Consider the following 25792-nt stretch of genomic DNA (forward strand, 5'->3'; position numbering starts at 1 on the left):
TCTGTAATTAGACACAGCCGGGCTGTGATACTGAGTGCCTCACACTAAGACCTTGAAAGATTAATTGTCGTCACTGTTGGGCACGAGAAGTGTGAGACGACTTGCACCTAAAAATGGTAAACTCCACCGCGATGATGTTATCCAGCATCAGGGCATATGAAGTGGAGTCAGCAGCCCATATTGTGCATGTAATAAATACACTTTCAAATTGGATTAGCAAACTAAACAACAAACGTTATCAAAATAGCAATTGCCGTATGACGCCCGTATCACACACACCATCCAATTACCATTGAATGTTTGTTTCCTTCGTCGCCACCCACAACCAAGGATGGTGCCTAGTTTCAGATATTTTGTTGACAATAGATTTGCTTGCAAGGCTTGTGTCCGCTGAAAGGTGAACGTACCTGACCCGCCCCCCACCCCCCTCACACCTCACACCTCCCCCGACCCCACCACACTCCCCCATCCCTCCCCCACCCCCCCCTCCCCCCAAGTACCGCATCACCACATTTTGTGCTTAACCTTTTCGCGAACACTTGATGTCATCACTGATTTTCAGTGATCCATCCATACTGTTTTGATCACTATTTTGCCCTTTACGCCAAATTGAATCTGTTTTGGCGGATAATCGAGGATGTAGGATAACCAGTGGTGAAGGATACCTAGGTATTTGCCTAACGATCGATATCTCCCTGAATGACCATGTGGAGATTCCAGGTCACAAAACGTTCCCACACCATACTTGTTGTAACTGACTATTGTTTGTTGTTTGCCTATTCCAGACTCGATTACTAATATTTTCTATCTGCAATCATGGCTGCCTGACGTTAAACAGCATTTGCTCACTCACTCGTCAGCACATGGAAACAGTGTGTGAGGCCCCTTCACTTAGGTTTCCCACCATCATATTGGAATATTGCGGACAACAGAGCACTTGCATATTAAAAGTTATGCCATTACCAAATTAATAAACATCGTTTCAAAACTGAAAAAGAACATTTAAATTATAGTTACCTATTTAGGTATGCTTTTTCCTTCTTAATATAACAGCATTTCTTAAATACGAGAGTTTAACGCTGATTGAAACACATTTCAGTAGTTCCGCTATATCACTTTGATTAAACCAAGAGGACAGGGACAGGAAGCCACGATTCAATATTACGTCGAATATTTGGTTCGAATCAATTATAATAGGATCCTGGCACTCAAAGTGGCGCAACTGTGCGCAGCGAATTCCGGTGTATCTGACTCGGTTACTCGTCTCCACTTAACGTTTCAGTGTTGCAGGAGTCGGCGTGATATAGTTCCTGATAACTGTCCCACACACTGTCGTCTCGCGGGGGAAATTATTGATGTGTTTTAGTGCTCGGTATTCCCCCAAATGTGTTGGCTTAGTGTATGCTAATGGTGCAATTAACACAACCATGGCACATCCTAGACCTATAAATTCTCAGGAAGCAGCCTTACAAGGTAGTTAGGATGGAATTTATTAGTGATCTGATCTCCGATTGCCCTGCAACAGTGAGACGACGTCAACAGGGTGGTCAACGCTTGGGAATGACTTCTTTGAGCAAACATGAGTAGAAACATGTACACTACTGTCAGAAACAAACATCCCCTCGACAGCGGACTCGGTGGGGATACCTCGCGATCAGTGACTTTATTTGTGACAGTGACCACTGATGGGACAGGATACGCTCACCTTCTCGCAAACAACTGGCATCATCACTTTTTTATAGTGATTCATCAACGCATGCTTGTGATATATATTAAGAATGGTACTATAGGCATATTAGGAATGGACACCTTTTGGAAATTGATTTGCCGCTTTTATTTTCATCTGCAGTGTGTAATAGTATGCCCTGCTGGTCGGAATTGGCCACGGATTCCGTCGCTTCTATTATTATGCTGATTATTATTACACAAACGAACGTCATGACTATCACTACATTTCTGGTAAAAGTAGCCATCGAGGTATATATGTTTTGGACAGTAGTGTAGCAGAGATGAAAATTGTGATGACATTAGGAAGTGGTAACACTGAATACGATTTGTGAAGGGGGCCGCCGATGGAACAGGACACGCTCTCCTTTTCACTCACTCACTCACTCATTCACTCACTCACTCACTCACCCACTCACTCACTCACTCACTCACTCACTCACTCACAAAAAAACACCAACTCACGCACCCAGCCATATTCATTCACTCACTCACTCACTCACTCATCCTAAAAATCACTCACCTAAAAGTATATAATCTTTTTCACAATAATATGAACGCAAGACGATGTGATATATCTCGGATACTATTCGAACAAATGTTGAGAAGTATCATTGTTGATTTGCTCTATTTTTAGTATCAACAACAACTATTCCTGATGCTGTGAGGAATGTAATCTTCACAAGGGATCGTATAACGTTCCGCCCACACATTAACGCTGCCACATCATGTCAGAAACTAATCGCATCTTTCTGTCGATATGTTACGTCTTGACAAGAACGTAATCAATAGATATTTTTCATCTTTATCACGGTTGCTAAATAGGTTCAAGCAAATTAACGATAATATTCCAAATGGAAGAAACTTGTTCATTTTAATTCGAAAATGCGCAGTCAGTATTAATGGTGTATTACGATAGGGCGTAATAATTAGAATGAGACGCCTTGCACGTCGATAATATTTTAGGTTACACACAACCAAATGTTTTCCCATAGACTTCTATAGTAACGTTATGATTTTTTTTTAAATAACTAACCTACGAAAACCGCACTCTCCAAACTGGTACTGATTTGGTGTAGTAGAACCTGTAGACAAATCAGAATATATTTGCACTTGTCAAATCTGTGATTTATATGTTGTATATATATGTAGCTTCTCAGAAAAAAAATGGAAATTGGATTAAGCTTCACTACTTGTTCCTATCCAGCATGTCTATATGGCACCAGAATACATAGTTTTGATGCACAGAAAGAGTTGTGAGAGTTTAATGATGTACACTTCATCAATGTTTTACAAAAGGCATTTCTGTATTAATAAATAGAATTTACCTTCATGCACTGACCATGGAAGTTCATTTATATTTCATAAAAGATGGTGGTCAGGGGTCAATTCTATAAATGATTGAGGCTGCATAGATCATATCACCCTAAAATATTTTTTCGACTAAAAAAATTGAACAAATCTTTAAACCTCAAAACCAGTTACAATACATATTTAAAATTGAGTAGTGGTCTGTTGTTTGCCTTCCTTTGCTGACATCATCAGAACATAGCAGAGTCTGCTACATTCATGGAATATGGTTTTGACACTCATGACATGATGCGATTGATATTGTTTGAGATTGCTCGAACTTACACCATCCATTGTTTATATAATTAAACACTCAAATGGCTGTCAGCATTTGGTAAATCATCTATTGAGGGGCTATCACAAATGTTTGTGCTTTCATATACTCCAAAAATCAAAAGTATAATCCTCTATGATATAGGCTGATGACATAAGTACACATGGAAAGGAATCAGAAAAAAAATCTCAAAATTGGACAGAGAGCATGGAATTCAGGCCAACAATAAGCAAGGGACACATTAAGCAGCTTTAAAGTCATCATATATGTAAGGCTGGATAATGAACTTTACCAGAAAATAGGAAATAAAGGGGTGCATTGTTAACAGCAATCTCACACACTGACCAGTGAACCATACCGCCTATTAAAGCCGAGAAATTGAAATGGACCCTCAAGTAGTAAAAAGCTTTTTGAAACCACAACATGGAAGGAAATTACACTTAACTCTATTGATTTATTTAGTTAAGACTTTAAAATACTCACAGGACATCAAACATTCTTACTGTTTAATGTTTCAAGGTGGCTAAACTTGCTTATTTCAGTTATTTGCCAGTTTCAATGAAACAAAGTTAAAATTCCATATAATTTTGAAAATGTACAGCTTATTCTGACATAAATGTAATTCTTTTTATTCACAATTAACAGTGTCATGCAATACCAGCTTAAAATAGTGTTTCTCTCCAATAATTTATGGGTTTATAGGGGAATGAAAGATACAATGCATTTTACTAAACAGGGGAGATAATTTAGTTTTGTCGAACACTATCACATTCTTTACAGATGATTTCAGAACCATAATGTTACATTCCAAAAGAGCCAGTGGGTATTATTTTCATCTAAGCAGGTTCTGGGACTGGTGTATAGCCCTTACTTCATGTTTGCAAACTAAAAAACTGCACAGTGAGGCATTAAGGGAGCACTGTCAGAAATGTCTAGTGCATGAGGGTCATCTTATTATGGCACTTGATAGTGAGCAACAGAGGGGCCTCAAGTGGACTGGGGTTCTTAAATGTACTTACTGTACCTACATGTCCAAGTTCCACAACTTCTACAAGGTAATAAAGCGCAGCGAGGCAAAACAAGGGTTGTCGATCACACACTGCCAACACCGGACTTCGGATCAGCTTCTCCAAATGCCAAATTCGATGTCGAAACTCCTACTTCTTCTGCATGAGTGCACATATACCTCCCCAGTCAACATCAGGCATGTGAAAAGCTGAAAAAAGTGTTCAGACAATATCAAATGGCAAACCAGTTTGGATATAACAGCCAGGAGTCAGTTCTTGAGGGGACAAAATAATTATTTGAAAGTTATATGAGTGAAAAATAAGTCTGTTTTAAGAAACTTAATAGAAAAATAGCATCATTCATTCACACAAGAGCACCTAACAGAAAGACATATTGGTATGCTACATTGTTTACTATAAATAAGGGGATGTTTGACATATTCTGCTGTCAGCAGTGTACATGCTTCATATTCAAGATAACGGCATCGCGTAACTTGACTGGCAAGCGATTGACACAAGGCAGAAATTGTTGTGGCAGTGGTGACTTTATCCTAATTTGTTGTCAAATTCATCAGTTTCAACAAATTCAGAAGGCAGGAGGAGGGTTTGTTGGACAGAGGTACCCTGGGGGGTTCATGCTGAGATCGACCACAATGCGAAGCAACATTCATTTCCAGCCCATCCAAATGCTCCATTCAACCCAAAATGTCCCCAACTTCACTGTCATTATTTTTAAATTTGCCTCCATGGTGTATCCATGGTGAAATATAAACAGAAAAGCATGTAAAGTATGAATTACTGAAATGTGCACTCACCCTACAGGTTACACACAACCAAATGTTTTCCCATAGACTTCTATAGTAACGTTATGATTTTTTTTTAAATAACTAAGCATTCAACAGCTATTACCTGTACGTGTGTGCACAGTTTGGCCTTAGAGCAGCAATAAAAAAAATAAAAATGACTAGCTTAGCCAGCTCCTTTTCCGAGTACCGGAAGCTAAACACACCACCCCCAGTTTCGCACCAAATGTCACCTACTTGAAAATAGCTGTGGTCACATTCAGCATAAGTCATCATGTTGAAAAAGACAGTACTAAATATAGAAAAACATGGTCAGTTTTAATAACTGGATGGATGTACATTTGAAAGACATAAAAATCTTACAGAATATCCTCCAATCACAGCCTGCAGATATCTCTCGATCTGCACTGAAGGCAGAAAAACGAAAACCGCACTCTCCAAACTGGTACTGATTTGGTGTAGTAGAACCTGTAGACAAATCAGAATATATTTGCACTTGTCAAATCTGTGATTTATATGTTGTATATATATGTAGCTTCTCAGAAACAAAATGGAAATTGGATTAAGCTTCACTACTTGTTCCTATCCAGCATGTCTATATGGCACCAGACTGGTGCTGATTTGGTGTAGTAGAACCTGTAGGGACTCAATAAATCTGAAATAGTTTGTTAGACTTGGTCATATATCTCATACAAATAAAAAGGAGCATGCCCAAAGAAGGATGGATGGGCTTTTCACTGATAGTGTTACTTGAAAAAACAGTGAACACCCTTTAAGAACAATACAACCAAGAGCCTTTACACTTAGATAAAGAAACATTAAAATATGGGAAACCATTACAATTATAAGCCACAAAAACCTTTTCATAATCGTAACAAAAATATCTGATCAAATACGATGTGAGTCCGTGAATCAGGTGTTCACCAAGAGATGCGCGTTTCCTGCCCCATCCGTAGCACTCGTCACAAATACATACAAAGGCAAGTCAACTGTTCTGAATCAACCCACCAAAACATGAGGTACAAGCAAAAATAGGGAGTTGCATAGGAATTGCCGCAAAAGCTATATATCAAGAAGAAATAATTATGTATGAAACGAGTAAAATTCAATGAACTATACACGCGGGAACCTTTGCTGTGATTGTGCGAATGTTGTATTATTGTGCAGTCAGCAAAAATAAGCTTGACTTTTGAGGATTTTTAGGAATCGGTCCTGTCCCACACCGAAACGCATGTTACATGCACGGCATCCCTTTTTACATATGCCTCTGTTCACCCAGCAGCGAATGGGTACCCGGTGGGATCAAATGGTTATGTGACTGTTAACTTCTTAGCGACGCTTAGGCAGCTTGGGTTTCATGCATACCCCTTTCAGATCTGAAAGCGACATTCGAGAGCACACTGATCCATAGGCCAGAATAATAATGGCATAGAGATTTGAGCAGACACTAGTGTGTGTAATCTAGCGCATTAGAAATTACCCTAGGTGCGTCTCACGATACATATTGTACTCGACTGCTGTCGTGAATGATTGTACAAAGCTGAAAAACTAGCAAAACAACATAACCAAATGCTCCCGTGTCTTAATACTAGCTGTATACACGATTGCAGTTTAGAAACTTTCAATAACCAATAACATAAATTGAACATGGAATTGACACATTTCAGCCTATTGGTGCATTAAACTTCATAATTTTCATACTGTAGAAGTTATAGTATATATCGACTTCACGTCAAGAATCAGCACCTCGACATTCAGGATAACGTTATCAAAGAATCCGATAAATTCCTGGTTACCCTGATTGTTTCTTTAATCATTGGTTCAAAGTGACGGCGTTCTAGAACCAAGGTGCAATTTCTAAAAGACGTTTGGATAATCACCAAGGATGCTTCAAAGCGTTCCTCATTTCCCCGATGTCTCGCGGAGAGCAGGAAGCATCGCCCGCCAAACCAAGTCGGTAATAGATCGAAATTGATACTTATCTGGTCAACAAGTATAAAAGATTAGTGCAGCTAAAGGTCTTGAGGATAAGCCGCTTGGTTGACTTTTCCAAGGAGTATTATTGGCTGCTGTTGCTAACGTCACTACAGTCGTGATGTACAGCGTGAAGTATATCTGGACTTAATAAGGTCCTTAGGGAGGCTTTAACCGTCTGGAGTCAATTGGCCTTTCCTCAAGTTGGTACTCTTAACAGTTCGAAACCAGGTATCAGAAACATTTTCTTCATGACCTTTAGTTTGACACAGTATCAGTGACATGTCCGATGCTTCCTCGTGATCAGATTTCAGATAATGAAGGCATGATGCCTGTCTTCATCTGTTGGCACAGATGTCTAAGGCACCGTGGTTCACAGTGAGGCTTGCGCCCCTGAGGTGTGTCAGAAACCTATTATCGTCGGTTCGAAGTTACAAACGCCTAGGACATGCATCAATTTGGGCTTTCCTCCCACTTCAGGTTTACACGCCATGATATAACTTGAATACTTAGTATACAAAACGACGTTAAACCCAAGTCATGCACTCATTCACTCACTCACTCGCTCACTCACTCACTCACTGTCCCCTCTCCGAAGACTGTTAAAGTTCACTGTGTCAATGTTGTTTGCTGGAATTTCGTAAGGCAGCAATTTGATATTTTATTCAGTACAAATATATTAAAAATCACATTCTGAGTTGTTTAAAACATCGACTAATGTCATAAATGATTTACTTAAAATTCCAACAATAACCTTAATTCAGAACGTTTATTTCCGGAATAATAACTTTCCGGGCAAGAGAAACTCGGCTACGGGATAATGTCCACTTTGATATTGTCCATGTGCTACTTGTAGAGTTGACCCCTCAACGCCCACTAATCCGCTCTCTCAGATGCCCCTGTGGTGCTTATCAAACAAGGTTTGAACATGTTATATTATACATTTAGCTTCTTGGACACATATTAAACGTGTTAATATCACTATGTCACATAGGTCTATTTTATCCTCTTGTTGTGTCCTCAGGCGACTTCAATGGTCCAGGGAGTGTGCTGCTGCTATGTGTGACGTCATATATCATCCGTTAGTTCCCCTTTGTCCTTTTGTGATGGATAAGATTGTCAGAGTTATTCTTGTGAGATATTACATTACACTACTTTACAGTACTTACAATGTAATTACAGTACACGTGTCAAACCCGTTGCCCTAAACAAGAAAAGCACAGCTCTTGATGGTTGTGAAGTGATACCCTCTGTGCCAGAGAAGTTACTCCTTCAGCAGGATAGGTTGCATACAGATTAGCTGATACATCTTGTCGCTGTTATCGGGTAAGGCTAGGGGAAAATATTTCATTCTTCTCTTGGTTGATTATGATACGAAGGGTTACCAAAGAGTGACATTTGAATTTTTCTTTGCGTCTGTGCTGCTAATATTTTGGGAAATTATGAATAAACTATTAGAAATTAATGTTTGAATGTTTGAGTGCATTATAACATTGCGTTTGCCCAGAGGATGGACGGTGGTGATGATGATTATGATAAGTTGATCATGGTGATGATGATGACAATGAGATGATGTTATGTTGATGATGATGATGATGATGATGATGATGATGATGAAACGTGATTACTATACACTTATGGGTTTGTTATTGGGGACAGCCTTGGAGCAAGGCTAGGTAGAGGGGTACAAAAACACAAATTAATACACATCGCTCCAAAACTGAAATGATACATTTAAAAATATAGTTACCTTTTTAGGTTTGCTTTTTCTTTTTTGATATAACAACATCACTGAATTGCGAGAGTTCAACGCTGATTTCAACAGTATTTCAGTAGTTTCGGTACATATGACTATGATGATGATGATGCTGATGCCAATGATGATGATGATGAGATGATGTCATGATGATGATGATGATGATGGTGATGATGATCTATGCGTCTTGGTCTGATTATTGGCCTACCAAGGATTCATAATGTTAATGCTTTTTTAGGTGATTCTTAAGGGAATTGTCGACTGTCACCCAGATCTTGTGGGAGATCAGATGCTCGAATCCTGATGTGACTTATTATCACATACTTTAAAGGGACGTGATCTTTCCTCGGGGACAGACAAATACGGTGAATGCGATGGAATTGCAATAAGATAATTGCATTTCAACCTGTTTAGGTTACACGGATCTAACTTTGTTGTTACGGAGACACATGATAAGGACCCTCCTTGGACCACTGACATTGATGAAGGTGAGGTAACCTGTAAAAGAACTTCAGAAAAAAATCTTCAACAAACATGTCCCTCCTATATAGAATTATATTCAGTAAATTGATGTACCAAAACTTCACGTACAGAAGAAAGACATATGTTTCAATCCTCTGGAGAATATTAAAAAAATCGGTGAATCATCGAAGGTGTGAAGAAATGTATCAAACGTAATTACATATACGTTGTAATTAGACACAGCCGGGCTGTGACACTGAGTGCCTCACACTTGGACCTTGAAAGATTAATTGTCGTCATTGTTGGGCACGAGAAGTGTGAGACGACTTCCACCTACAAATGGTCGACTCAACGAGCGATGATGCTATCCAGCATCAGGGCATGTGAAGTAGAGTCAACAGCCCATATTGTGTATGTAGACGGGCAATACAAAGTATAAACTTTAAAATTGGATTTGCAAAATAAACAACCAACGTTATCAAAACTTTATTAGGATGAAAGCAATTGTCGTATGATACCCGTATCACATACACCAGCGAAATACCATTGAATGTGTGTTTCCTGTGTCGCTACCAACAAACGAGGGTGGTGCCTTGTATCAGATATTTTGTTGACAATATACTTGCTTGCTAGGCTTGTTTCCTCTAATTGGTGACCGTAACTGAAACACACAAACTGACACTCAAAATGGCGCAACTGTGCGCAGCGAATTCCGGTGTATCTGACTCGGTTACTCGTCTCCCCTTAACGTTTAAGTGTAGCAGGAGTCGGTGTGATATAGTTCCTGATAATTGTCCCACACACTGTCGTCTCGCGGGGGAAATTATTGATGTGTTTTAGTGCTCGGTATTCCCCCAAATGTGTTGGCTTAGTGTATGCTAATGGTGCAATTAACACAACCATGGCACATCCTAGACCTATAAATTCTCAGGAAGCAGCCTTACAAGGTAGTTAGGATGGAATTTATTAGTGATCTGATCTCCGATTGCCCTGCAACAGTGAGACGACGTCAACAGGGTGGTCAACGCTTGGGAATGACTTCTTTGAGCAAACATGAGTAGAAACATGTACACTACTGTCAGAAACAAACATCCCCTCGACAGCAGACTCGGTGGGGATAACTCGCGATCAGTGACATGATTTGTGACGGGTGCCACCGATGGGACAGGATACGCTCACCTTCTCGCGAACTACTAAAGTGATTCATCAACGCATGCTTGTGATATATATTCAGAATGGTACTATAGGCATATTAGGAATGTACACCTTTTGGAAATTGATTTGCCGCTTTTATTTTCATCTGCAGTGTGTAATAGTATGCCCTGCTGGTCGGAATTGGCCACGGATTCCTTCGCTTCTATCATTATGCTGATTATTATTACACAAACGAACGTCATGACTATCACTACATTTCTGGTAAAAGTAGCCATCGAGGTATATATGTTTTGGACAGTAGTGTAGCAGAGATGAAAATTGTGATGACATAATGAAGTGGTAACACTGAATAAGATTTGTGACGGGGCCACTCTCTCACTCACTCACTCACTCACTCACTCACTCACTCAACCACCCACCCACCCACTCACTCACTATTCAAACTAGTGTTGAGAAGTATCATTTTGTGCTCTATTCTGAGCATCAACAACAACTATTCCTGATGTAGCGAGGAATGTAATCTTCACAAGGGATCGTATAACGTTCCGCCCACACATTAACGCTGCCACATCATGTCAGAAACTAATCGCATCTTTCTGTCGATATGTTACGTCTTGACAAGAACGTAATCAATAGATATTTTTCATCTTTATCACGGTTGCTAAATAGGTTCAAGCAAATTAACGATAATATTCCAAATGGAAGAAACTTGTTCATTTTAATTCGAAAATGCACAGTCAGTATTAATGGTGTATTACGATAGGGAGTAATAATTAGAATGATAATATTTTAGGGACTCAATAAATCGGAAATAGTTTGCTAGACTTGGTCATATATCTCATACAAAAAGGAGAGGAGCAAGGATGGATAGGCTTTTCACTGAAAATGTCACTTGAAAAAACAGTGAACATCCTTTAAGAACAATACAACCAAGAGCCTTTACACCTGGATGATGAAACATTAAAATATGGGAAACCATTAAAATTAAAAGCGACAAAACCCTTTCCATAAGCATAACAAAAATATCTGGTAAAATCCGTTGTGAGTCCGTGAATTAGATGTTCGCAGAGATGCGCGTTTCCTGTCCCATCCGAAGCACTCGTCACAAATACATGCAAAGGCAAGTCAACTGTTCTGAATCAACACACGATAACATGAGGTACAAGCGAAAATAGGAAATTACATAGGAATTGCACCAAAAGCTATATATCAAGAAGCTATATAATCATTTATCATATAATGGGTAGGTTTCTCGGCAGGATAAAGCCAACGGATAAAAACGATATCCGTTGGGGTCATATGCGGATAGAGATGCAAATATCAAAGGTCAAGTAGGGACTACTTTCACTGTTTATAAATAAACATGGGGTTGCCCTTGTCATTCGGCATTCGAGTCAGAATTAACCATCGGGAATCTGGATAAACTACAGGGAAAATTGCTATCATTATCAAAAGAACAGTCTTATATACTGAAAATATGTGTCTAACTGTGACGTAGCTAAGTTTTGTCAACTTTGGAGATATAAATTTCGAAACAATTTGGCGAGAGCACGAGGCCTAGCCAGGCGGGATCAGTAGCCATATCTGTGCTTGTAGACCTCTGCGGCTTGAAACCTCCTCCACAAATTAAAATAGTTGGATTTGGCGGAAATATGTTTGAATTGTTACCTTGTTTGGTTTTGTCGCTGTGTGTACATCTGACTACACTTCTTATTGTTATGACAGGACAGACCAACTGTCAACCACGTCTGACCGTGGCCGTGACGTCTCATAGACTAGGGTTAGAGTAGCTTCCCTTTGACAAAGCGCAGTTACTCTAGCGGACAGACCGATGGATTGCCGCGAAAGGCAATTAAAAGCAATTGTTGTTTTGCGTATATGTTGCTTCGCCACTGTATAAGAAACAGATTTCAGTTGGAACTATATTGGCTACTGTCACTGTCCGACTGACACATCACTTACCCTGTGACGTAATAAATATTAATGCGCGCATTCCAGGAAAACTCGCAGTGTTTCGGTAATGTTTGTGAGAGAGGGAAAGCGTTTTTAAGCACAGAATTAAAGAATGACATTATATGACAAAGAGGTTATCACGCTTGTGTGTTTTGGGATGGTAAATATCCTGTATTAGGAATAAACACTATGTATTTAGCTCGCCAAGGCACGCTAAATACAATGTTTATTCCTAATGCAGGATATTTACCATCCCCAAACACACTCGCGTGATAACCTCTTTATATGAAACGAGCAAAATTCATTGAACTATACACGCGGGAAGCTTTGCGGTGATTGTGCGAATAAACTTGACATCCGAGGTTTTTTAGGAATCGTTCCTGCCCCAAACTGAAACGCATGTTACATGCAGGGCATCCCTTTTTACATATGCCTCTGTTCACCCAGCAGCGAATGGGTACCCGGTGGGATCAAATGGTTATGTGACTGTTACCTTCTTAGCGCCGCTTAGGCAGCTTGGGTTTCATGCATACCCCTTTCAGATCTGAAAGCGACATTCGAGAGCACACTGATCGATAGGCCAGAATAATAATGGCATAGAGATTTGAGCAGACACTAGTGTGTGTAATCTAGCGCATTAGAAATTACCCTAGGTGCGTCTCACGATACATATTGTACTCGACTGCTGTCGTGAATGATTGTACAAAGCTGAAAAACTAGCAAAACAACATAACCAAATGCTCCCGTGTCTTAATACTAGCTGTATACACGATTGCAGTTTAGAAACTTTCAATAACCAATAACATAAATTGAACATGGAATGGACACATTTCAGCCTATTGGTGCATTAAACTTCATAATTTTCATACTGTAGAAGTTATAGTATATATCGACTTCACGTCAAGAATCAGCACCTCGACATTCAGGATAACGTTATCAAAGAATCCGATAAATTCCTGGTTACCCTGATTTGTTTCTTTAATCATTGGTTCAAAGTGACGGCGTTCTAGAACCAAGGTGCAATTTCTAAAAGACGTTTGGATAATCACCAAGGATGCTTCAAAGCGTTCCTCATTTCCCCGATGTCTCGCGGAGAGCAGGAAGCATCGCCCGCCAAACCAAGTCGGTAATAGATCGAAATTGATACTTATCTGGTCAACAAGTATAAAAGATTAGTGCAGCTAAAGGTCTTGAGGATAAGCCGCTTGGTTGACTTTTCCAAGGAGTATTATTGGCTGCTGTTGCTAACGTCACTACAGTCGTGATGTACAGCGTGAAGTATATCTGGACTTAATAAGGTCCTTAGGGAGGCTTTAACCGTCTGGAGTCAAATGGCCTTTCCTCAAGTTGGTACTCTTAACAGTTCGAAACCAGGTATCAGAAACATTTTCTTCATGACCTTTAGTTTGACACAGTATCAGTGACATGTCCGATGCTTCCTCGTGATCAGATTTCAGATAATGGAGGCATGATGCCTGTCTTCATCTGTTGGCACAGATGTCTAAGGCACCGTGGTTCACAGTGAGGTTTGCTCCCCTGAGGTGTGTCAGAAACCTGTTATCGTCGGTTCGAAGTTGCAAACGCCTAGGACATGCATCAATTTGGGCTTTCCTCCCACATCAGGTTTACACGCCATGATATAACTTGAATACTTAGTATACAAAACGACGTTAAACCCAAGTCATTCGCTCACTCACTCACTCACTCACTCACTCACTCACACACTCACTCACTCACTGTCCCCTCTCCGAAGACTGTTAAAGTTCACTGTGTCAATGTTGTTTGCTGGAATTTCGTAAGGCAGCAATTTGATATTTTATTCAGTACAAATATATTAAAAATCACATTCTGAGTTGTTTAAAAAATCGACCAATGTCATAAATGATTTACTTAAAATTTCAACAATAATTCAGAACGATTACTTCCGGAATAACAACTTTCCGGGCAAAAGAAACTCGGCTATGGGATGATGGCCATTTTGATAATGTCCATGTGCTACTTATAGAGTTGACCCCTCCACGCCCACTCATCCGCTCTCTCAGTTGCCCCTGTGGTGCTTATCAAACAAGGTTTGAACATGTTATATTATACATTTAGCTTCTTGGACACATATTAAACGTGTTAATATCACTATGTCATATACGTCTATTCTACCCTCTTGCGGTGTCCTCAGGCGACTTCAATGGTCCAGGGAGTGTGCTGCTGCTATGTGTGACGTCATATATCATCCGTTAGTTCCCCTTTGTCCTTTTGTGATGGATAAGATTGTCAGAGTTATTCTTGTGAGATATTACATTACACTACTTTACAGTACTTACAATGTAATTACAGTACACCTGTCAAACCCGTTGCCCTAAACAAGAAAAGTACACTCTTGATGGTTGTGAAGTGATACCCTCTGTGCCAGAGAAGTTACTCCTTCAGCAGGATAGGTTGCGTGCAGATTAGCAGATACATCTTGTCCCGGGTTAGACTGGGGAAAAATATTTCAATCCTCTCTTGTTTGATTATGAGACGAAGGGTTACCAAAATGAGATATTTGAATTTTTCTTTAAATGTTTGCATCTGTGCTGATAATGTTTTGGGAAATTATGAATAAAACTTTAGAAAAAGCATTGAGTGCATTATAACATTGCGTTTGCCCAGAGGATGGACGGTGGTGATGATGATGATTATGATGATAAGATAAAGATGATGATGATGCTGATGCTGATGATGGTGATCGGTAAATCAGTAACACAATATGGAATCTCGTCATAAATACTATTTCAAATACCAATCGCATTGAGTCCGTATATTGGCCTTTCAGTTCCTTTGTAGTAATATTTATTTGTTAAAAATAAGTACAGTATACTAAACAATGATTCAGTCGAAATTTATTGAGTTTTTTTCTCCAGGACAAATTTTGAGGTCATTGCTTTTGCGAACACCGGCAGTCATCTCTGTTATTTAAATTAAATAGGGAGTGTTTTTTATTGACATTTGTGTGTGTGTGTGGTTGGGGGGGGGGGGGGGGGGGGGGGGGGGGTGTTCCATGGTAAAGAGAATTGCACAAATCTCTAGTTAAAATCATAAATTCTAGATTATATAAATAATAAGAACAAGTTGCCTCTATAAAAGACTGGAGTCCTTGTACTGTCCGCTTATCTAGACTTGCCTATGGAATTGAATTACTATACACCCATGGCCCAGGGTTTGTTATTTATGACAGCCTTGGAGCAAGGTTAAGTTAAGGGGTTACAAAAAACAACTGATCACAACTACCTGTTTATGGCGGTGCGTTTACAAAATAAATCTGTACGGAAATTAAAGGGGCAAGTTTGTGTAATTAGCGCAGTATGTTTGCGGAATAGGTATATCGTACAGATGTGTTGTCCCACACATTTAAAAAAATATTCTCACACTCGAGGTGTACAATTAAATGACCATACCTACAGCCGAGACTTAGCCCCCTGTGACTATTTCCTGTTCCGGCAAATGAAATGTGCCCTACGTGGAAGACGCTTCCAGGATGACGAAGACATAAAGGCTGCCACAGAGGCGTGGTGAGAGGGCTAATCTGCAGATTTATAAAAAAAAGTGGTATTAAAAGCTTGAGAGACGAATGGAATAAGTGTATTGAGGTGAATGAAAAATAAAAATGCAAAAGATATTCTGCGACTTGGTTTGATATTGAAGTTGCAAAACTTATTGAACGCCCCTCGTAGGTAATTGCGAGCAGTAGTCTATGTGCATCAATAAGATATAGCGTTTTTATTGCGTTGAATCAAATCGGTTGCATTTCTTTTAACATCCTAACAAGCGCTAAACGTATGTTAATTCAATTATGGTGATATCGTGTTGTGATCTTCAGTTCAGTGCTATGTAGCAATTTAGCTGAGAGCATAAACAGTAGATTACATGGAGATACGTTCCGTTTGTGTAACGTCGCCTTTACCTCTATAAACAGATCGTAAAATCACACTTTGGGAGGTACCAGTAACACGCTTCACAAACAAGCCCTCATTAACCATTTCAAATGGACCTTTCTTTATTTCGCGATTGCAGAATCTCGTTTGATGACTGTCACCAGACAAGATCTTTAAAACAAAGACCCAATTCATGTCATGGCTCCGTGATCAAGACGCTGGAACAAGAAATCAGAGTCTTCAGTCTGGGGCTTCTCGGAGCCTTCTTTTTCAGGGGACTCTCAGACACAGGAGACATGAACAGGAAATGGTAGTTCCTGGTTATCAAGCATATTTATCGCTTGTCTGGATCCTACCTGCCAGTGTGTTAACTTCATAAATTAACAAGCATCCTCTCAAAACACGTGTTCCCCTTAACCGCCCTTGTCTCAGAGCGTGGAATATCTGGTGTTTTAATGATAGGCTGTGTCGCCACGGGGGCGCGGGGGATAGCAAGGTCGACCTTGGCAGAGGGTTGGAACTGTATTAATGCCATTATCAGCATGCGCTCTACTAAATGGTTCCTTGTTTGACAGTGTCTCTGGGAGGGTCTGTTGAAAAAGTTTGGTACCTTGAGCTGGGACGTTTTCTGGTGATTACGAAGCATATCTAAACGGACGTGTAGACGGGAAGAACAGGCTCGTTGACAGATAGACATCTCTGCATGATTCGTTTGGTATAAACACATAAATGGCATTTGTCAATGTTTTAGATAATAATTACAGAATTGAGTTAGCTGGTGTAATTAAGTAAAAATATATATTTGATATATCTGGTAGTATAAGTAGGTGATGTGAAATGGGGTTTAACGTCACGTTAAAGATTATTGCACTTAAATTGCATCGTGCATGAACCTGCGTGCGTGCGTGCGTGCGTGCGTGCGTGCGTGCGTGCGTGCGTGCGTGCGTGCGTGCGTGTGTGGCTGCTTGTACAAGTCCGGAATAAAGCCGATTTTATAGTGCTAGCCCATCGAGATACCATGCCACAGTTTAAAATGAATACCCCACTCAGAAACAGAAGACTGACTCACTCACTCCTTGTTTTAGCCCCTTAATACCGAGCGCCAAGCAGAGTAACAACAAGTACCATCTTTTAAGGTCTTTTTGTATGATGCGGCCGGGGATCGAACCCTTGACCTTCCTCTCTCCGGGCGGACGCACGACCACTGGACCACAGAGGCGGTCGGAAGTATAAAGAAGAACGATGCCAATATGGGGATCTTCAGTCGATGAGTGACTTCGTTTTGACAGTACTTCAGGGCGATTCTGGGTTTCGTGCCAACGATCACAGTTTCCTGCTCCTATGAGGGACGCAACTCTTCTCAGTGAATTACGGCATGATAGACGACTGGTTCGTCTGTGCCATTACTGTAAATGTCCTCTATTTAGAATACATCTCAATATAAATCGCCAATCGAACTGCCTAAGGTTAACGACCACTACTGTACTTGAATGAGAAAATTACATCTCGAATTCAACGAGCATTGGCAAAATTTCGTCTATGCCAAGCATGAAATGTGGGTTATCAAAGCCTAAAATATGAATTACTACAGTATTATCGATAATGGACCATTAGTTTCGATCAGGTCTCAAGAAGATATGGTGTTCCATTTTTAGCTGGAAGAGTAATTTTATCCCGATACATCCTTCGACATTATTTCATCTATAAAGATGAAGTTGTTAGGGATTATCAATGTAATGTTTCAAACGAATACCGGGACAAAGGTCGCCCTGTGCAGAGTTGTGGCCCTTAGAAACCTGTGATTTTGGGTTCGAATCCTTGTTTGCCCCGATTATGTTTCCAGGCTTGTCAACACTATACCCGCGCTCGTGGCTTCTTCCATAGTGGTAAATACATGAGACCTGCATCAATTCGGGCTTTCTCGCTGACTCTCTGTGATATAACTTGAATACTGTTAGACTCACTCACTCACTCAAAAGTGAGTGAGTGAGTGAGATTGGTTTTACGCCGCTTTTAGCAATATACCAGCAATATCACGGCGGGGGACACCAGAAATTGGCTTCACGCATTGTACCCATGTCGGGATTCGAACCTGGGTCTTCGGCGTGACGAGCGAACGCTTTAACCACTAGGCTACCCGACCGCCCCTCACTCAAAAGAATGCTCATAGATCCTCCAACTGAAGCATGGTAGTCAGGTCAGCCGTATTAATCCTTATTTCTGCTCGCGTTTCAGTGACGCTGTGCACAATTAAGTGAGTGAGTTTGATTTTACGCCGCTTTTAGCAACATTCCAGCGGTGGACACCAGAAATGGGCTTCACACATTGTACCCATGTCGGGAATCGAACCCGGTCTTCGGCGTGACGAGCGAACGCTATAACCACTAGGCTACCCGACCGTCCCACAATTAAGTGGAAAACACAATAACACAGGTTATTGTTTACATATTTTGACCTATTCTTCGTTAACCTTACGTAAATCTAAGATTTTTAATCGACTAGTTTAATTCATTTAAAAAAATATTATTCACTACCCATGGAGTGTGTTGTGAATCTGATTTTTTCATATTCTTAATTATAATTGATAATCGATAATTATATTGTAAGTTTACTTATTTGTGTCTATTTGTTTATACCAAAACTGTCAGCTGAGTATTATCATCGTTTACTTATTTTGTTCAGAGCAAATTATTGTCGTCCTAATAGACTGTGAAGTTATCTAATTTTACTTTTTGTGTGCGGACAAATAATTGACATGAGGTGAATTGTAGGTGATTGGACATGTATATCTCAATATCAGATCCGTGAAAATACGGGTTAGAATTAGAAATTATGAATTAGTGTAACAGAGTATGAATCAGCATAGCACACATTATGAATTACTGTAACACATATGAACCGAAATGTGTTACATTATGAATTACCGTGACACATTATGTGTCAACATGTGTTACATAATGAATTACCATGACACATTATGAAACGTGTCACATTATGAATTACCGTGACACATTATGAATCAACATGTGTCACATTATGAATTACCGTAACACATAATGAGTCAACGTGTGTTACATTATGAATTACCGTAACACATTATGAATCAACAAGCGTCACATTGTGGATTACTGTAACACATTATGAGTCAACGTTTGTTACATTATGAATTACCGCAACACATTATGAATCAACATGTGTCACATTATGAATTACCGTAACACATTATCAGTCAACGTGTGTTACATTATGAATTAGCGTAACACACCATGTGTCAACATATGTTACATTATGAATTACCGTGACACATTATGAGTCAACATTTGTCACATTATGAATTACCGTAACACATTATGAGTCAACGTGTGTTACATTATGAATAACCGCAACACATTATGTATCAACGTGTATCACATTATAAATTACCGTAACACATTATGAATCAACATGTGTCACATTATAATTAGCGTAACACACCATGTGTCAACATATGTTACATTATGAATTACCGTAACACATTATGAGTCAACGTGTGTCACATTATGAATTACCGCAACACATTATGAATCAACATGTGTCACATTATGAATTACCGTAACACATTATGAGTGAACGTGTGTTACATTATGAAATAGCGTAACACACATTATGATTGACCGCAACACACATTATGAATAACCGTAACACACATTATGAATCAACATGTGTTACATTATGAATTACCGCAACACATATCATAAATCCACTTGTTTCACATTTTGGATTATACCCGTGAAGATCTGGGTTAGAACTGATCTTCAGCAACCCATGCTTGTCGTAAAAGGCGACTAACGGGATGGGTGGTCAGGCTCGCTAACTTGGTTGATGCATGTCATCATATCTCCAATTGCATAGATCGATGCTCTTAATGTCAATCAGTGGATTGTCTGGTCCAGACTCGACTGGTTATGATGACAGAGTATTGTCTCTTTAAGTGTTAGCGACAGATCATTCCAGGAAGTGCAGCATGTCCCTCATTATACAGCGTGTCCCTCATTATACAGCGTCAAGTCCAAATCATAACCAGTCGCGATTATCCACCGAAACAGATTCCACTAGGTGTTAAGAGCAATAAATAATAAATAACGTCTCTTATATACTGCTAACTTTAATTTCCAACATCAAATGTGAACCAGCAGACAGAGAGATGCTTGGGGGATGTAAAGCTTCGCTGCTTGGACTGATAAGTTCACCATGCCGAGAACCCCTTCAATCATTCCCTAGGTCTGGACGATGTAAATTCTAGGCCACCTACGCACAATGGCATCCCAAAATAAAAGTGTATAGAAAGGTTAATTAAAGCCGTTAACTGTGAAATTTGCACAAAACGGGGCATTTTGTACACCACGCGTAATTAATTTGCTTAGGTTACATAGTGTCCACATGTAGTTATATTCAGTGATAATTTAATTTATGAGCATATATTTGCTAATGCATTTAGAAACAACCTTCACATCATAATATATATTAAAGTGACGTGTTACATATACCAAAGGATAAAAGAGGTGAGGTGAAATGGGTTTTTACGTCGCGTCCAAGATTATTGCACTTTTATAGCGACGTGTACGCACGTGTGGTGTGTGTGCGTGCGTGCGTGCCTGCGTGTTCGTGCGTGGCTGTTTGTACTTGTCCGATTTTATAACGCTAGCCCACTGACATACCATGCTGCAGTTGAACATGAATACCCCACTCAGACACAGTATACTGACTCCGAGTCGACCAGTTCTTGTTTTCAGACAGGCTAACAACATTTACCATCTTTTAACGTTCTCCCGCTCTCCGGGCGGACGCTCTACCAGTAGACCACGGAGGCGGTCAAAGGAGACGAGAAGGGTGTGCAATTTTACAAAATATCTGAATGTCCAGCTGATAAACAGAAAGGATACGAAATGTTCTTCCTTTCTGTTTAAAGTTATTGTGTAGAGAAGCTGTCATTAATAATAATAATAATAATAATAATAATAATAATAACAACAATAATAATAATATTAATAATAAATAATAATAATAAACAAAACGATAAAACCCTTTCCGATTATATCATGAGCATGAGTTCATGAATCACTATCAAATAGTGATGCTACCAGGTGGCACCTGTCACAAACACATGCAAAGGCAAGTCAATTGTTAACATGAAAAAGCACGGGAACATATGGTACAAGTCAAAATAAGAAACTGCATTGGACATATATTTGGTCACTGATGCGTCACATTTGGAAATGCCCTCCAAACGTCTACCATAAAAAACATTGAGAGCTGCACTAGACATGACAAAAGTGAAAAGGTGCATGCACCTTTCTGATGAAACTGTAACGGGAACTATGGTCCAGGATTCAAATACTCCACAGGTGTACAGTGCCAAGAATTCATTATTGTTGATATCCATTGCATTGTACAGTATTTATACAGCAGGTTCAATGTCAACTGTTATGGTCTTTAAGTGAGTATTGTTTTACGCCGCTTTTCGCAATATTCCAGCAATATCACCAGAAATTGGCTTCACACATTGTACCCATGTCGGAATCGAACCCGGGTCTTCGGCGTGACGAGCGAACGCTTTAACCACCAGGCTACCCGACCGCCCCTGGTCTTTAATATTTAAGGAGAGGTACATTGTGTTGTAAGATAAAACCGCTTCCGTGGTGCAAAGGATGGCGTGTCTGCTCAGAGAGCGGAAGATCTGTGGTTCGATTCCCTGCCCGCGTCATACAATAGACGTTAAAGATGGTACTTGTTGTTACCCTGGGGTTTAGGTGAGTGAGTCAGTTGTGATTAGCGCCTCTTGATGAGTGTTCCGGTTCTTTCATGATGTATCAGTTTGATGTTGGAGGAAAGGCCGAAGTAGACAGTTGAAAGTATCGACAATGGTATGGTGCTAAAACATTAACCAGCGCGAACTGTGTTTCGAAAACTCCCACATAGGTTCCTGGTGTGTCTAAGGGACGCAACTCTGCACAGCGAATTGCGGTGCCTTCGTGGGCTAGTACCTTCGTACCACCATGGTTGAATGTCCGGGTCTACCTGGTCTAAATTATAGCAATATGTGTGTGCGTGTGCGTTTGCGTGTGCGTGCGTGCGCGTGTTGTACTGCATGTATTAGTCCGCACTAATGCTGGCTTTATGGTGCTAGCTCACTGAGATGCCATGCCGCAGTTTTCCATGGATACCTCACTCAGCCACAGTACCCTCACTCCATCCCCTTCGTCCATTTAATACCTCGGGCTAGGCAGAGTAAGAACACCAACTAACCACAAATGTGCATCACACATTATATCAATGGGGCGAATCGAACCCTGCACGTTGCCGTGGCGAGTAAGTGCTTTTAGCACTTAACTATCCTACTATCGCACAGCTATATTAATCATATGCGTGTATATTACAGTTGAAAAAATGATTTTTTTTCTTGCAGACACCCAAAGCGAATTTGTCAAGGTATTTGACGGGTCAAGCAATCACCAGAGGCATCTGACCAATCAGTGACCAATGTGTATGACGGATGACAGTGGGCCAAGTTCTTTTCGGAGATGGGTGATTTTCTATTTCTGACGACAGCCTAATCATCGTTCTGAGAATAGCACAACATTGTTCGAGGGACGTACACATCCGTACATCAGTAGGGCAGCGCACATTGAACGCAGCAACATTGTGACAGGGGCGTACAGCATCGCACAACTCCGTTCTGATTCTGGTGTCAGCATTGTGCAAGGGGAGGACAACATCAAACAAGAAAAGTGCTGAGAATAGTATCAACATCACGCGAGGAACTATGATATCAGTACAGCATCACAACAGCATCAGGATAGTATCAACTGTATAGAGGATAGGTTCAAAGTCGAACTGTGAATGATATTAACGTATGGTTTGAATACTGCCTTTCGTTTGTAAGATCAATTCTGTTTTGCGTTCTCGTCAGTGTGTCATCCATGTGCTGAGCAAACGTGAAGTTTCAATACCAAAAAGGAGTTACAAAGCTAACACAACACACATATCAACATCAGCCAGTGATACGCGACTGTTCTGACCAAAACCCTTATAACCAACTCAAACAGCATATACATTTTTTAGAGTGCAGAAAATATCTTTCATACGATTACCGCCCTTGTGTCAAGGAGGAATATTAAGGCTGAAGCAAGAAAAGTCAAGATAGCGCTTTGATATGTGGAACAAGTTTGGTTTATTATCTTTTTATGGTTTATCTTTCGCCATATACATCTTCTCTAAAGAGTTACATTAAGGTTGGAGATGAGAGAAATATACTTAATGAATAAATCGAAATTGCTTTGAAGGATTATACGTTTTTTTCAACATTAGCGAAATGAATCAGATGAGATAGAACAACCCAGAAGAAATTTTAAACGTTATTGCCCTCGACAGAAATACTATCGCTGGAATGTAATGGATTAACTATACATTTCCAGCGGGCTAGGTGACATTTTGTCCATTTCATAAACCCATATAGTACAATTGTCCATTATGTTGCCACGACCAAGAAGATGTGAATGTCCTTGTAGTTTGTTGGTGTTTTGTCACGTTGAAACTAACAGAATGCCTCCGAAATAACACCAACTCATCTTTCAAGAATTTGGATAAAAAATATATTGAGTTATGTTTTAATACGAACCTCTGCCCTTCAGATAGTTTGAACGACAGTTATAAATCTAAGAGCACATTGCAAATTGAGGTTACACCGTTTGCAAGAACTGCCAAAGGGAGGTTATTTTAGGCAGCACTTTCGACGTCAAGAGATGAGATGAGACTAGAAGCAGGGATCATATAGCCACAGCTCTGAAATAAACGCCTAACCCAAAGACAAACTATAATATACACGTAATTCTCTCGGGAGTGTACACTCAACAGACCTTTTAACAACGAGAACCATTGGATTCATTGTTATTGTTATTACCAACACCATTAAAGGAAACGATCCTGGTGAGTCCTAATGCTACCAGTAGAGAGCATGATCAATAGCGTATATGTTCGATCGGAATTGCGTGAAGCAAAATTATTTTGAACACGTGTGTCGACACAATTCATAGATCTCTTACTGTAAACACGTGGTAAGCTACACACGCCCTCGGCAACGTAGCCGAGAGACGGTGCAATAGAAAAGTGTGTTTGTGTGGATGGTGCCGATGGGAATATACGACCGGGTACCTTCTGGGTCTAAACCAGAAGAATGAGAAAACTTACGTCCTGTGTTCTGGGCTTCAAGGCCCATTTGAAGGTGGGAGCTTTGTTTTGACCATACTCATTTGACTCCACTCGTGGAAATACTAACCAGAGACAACATAAATCACGTGGTAATGAACAAAAGCACAGAGCAATGGCATTTATTTGTTTACTCGTGATGGCGTCATGGACACAGACCATCCTGACTATTGATGCCGAGGTAAGAACTGTATTTATTAAGTTAATTAGTTATGTTTTGCATTATCAGAATGTTGTTTTCTTTTGGGTGTATACAGATAGACGTGTATGTCACGGATATCCCAGTGGTCTAAGAAGCGGAGTCCATTGGGTGTATTTTTCCGATTGTCGTTTATTTGAGTCCCTGATTCGACCCTATTTATTAATCTCGTCGGATTGTCTACAACATACACTTTCCCGTATCCGAAACTTTGGGTCTTAAATGTGTGATGTAACTGAAATTCTGTTTAATATTGTGTTTTGCTCAACTCCCACTCGCTCATCTCCCCAAACATGTCTCTCTCTCTCTCTCTCTCTCTCTCTCTCTCTCTCTCTCTCTCTCTCTCTCTCTCTCTCTCTCTCTCTCTATCTATCTCTCTCTCTCTCTCTCTCTCAACATATTAAAAGCGACAACTTGGGAAGTTGAGAACGTAAATAACGTATTCCCTGAAGCATGTCTTAGCTACAGGTAAGTATTAACCATGTTGTACACTTTATGTAAATTTATGTCGATATGTATGAGCATCCGTTGGGCTTAACTGTTCTGTTACTTAGCATCATGTGAAAAAGTCAAGAAGCAATGGACTGACTGGACAGATGCATTTCTTACTGAACACTCATGTCAATATTTGTGTTTCATTGTCACACAGTAAGATTTGTGCACAAACTTTGTCCGATTCCGTAGGTCCGCACTAAAATGATAACGCATGGCGATCCTCTGTCGACAGATCATGTTAAATGTAGCCCAGGTTTGTTAGACCCGTGAAGATCCGGGGTGAGACCGCCGTCATATAGATGGAATATTGCCGAGTGCGGCGTTAAACAACAAACCAACCAACCAACCAACCAGGTTTGTTAATGAAAACGCCAGTGGTTCGTACTTTAGGTACTCGGTCTTTAGGTCCGAAGTTCGTACATCAAGAGGTCCGTACTTCAGTGGGCTGTACGTCCAAGGTACGGATGTCAGAGGTCGAATTTCAGTG

General features: G+C 40.1%; 1 protein-coding gene across 1 annotated transcript in view; it reads left to right on the plus strand.

The window, feature by feature from the left end:
- Positions 1 to 24291: 24291 nt before the first annotated feature.
- Positions 24292 to 25792, plus strand: part of LOC139470292 (parathyroid hormone/parathyroid hormone-related peptide receptor-like) — a 218466-nt gene continuing 216965 nt past the window's right edge. Inside the window, exon 1 of the mRNA XM_071252651.1 lies at positions 24292 to 24792. Coding sequence (XP_071108752.1) covers positions 24727 to 24792 — 66 coding nt within the window. The 5' untranslated portion in view covers positions 24292 to 24726. The remainder of the gene's footprint in view (positions 24793 to 25792) is intronic.

This window comes from Haliotis cracherodii, unplaced genomic scaffold (genome assembly GCF_022045235.1).
Source record: "Haliotis cracherodii isolate W230 unplaced genomic scaffold, xgHalCrac1.p SCAF_20, whole genome shotgun sequence".
In the NCBI taxonomy this organism is placed as follows: Eukaryota; Metazoa; Mollusca; class Gastropoda; order Lepetellida; family Haliotidae; genus Haliotis; species Haliotis cracherodii.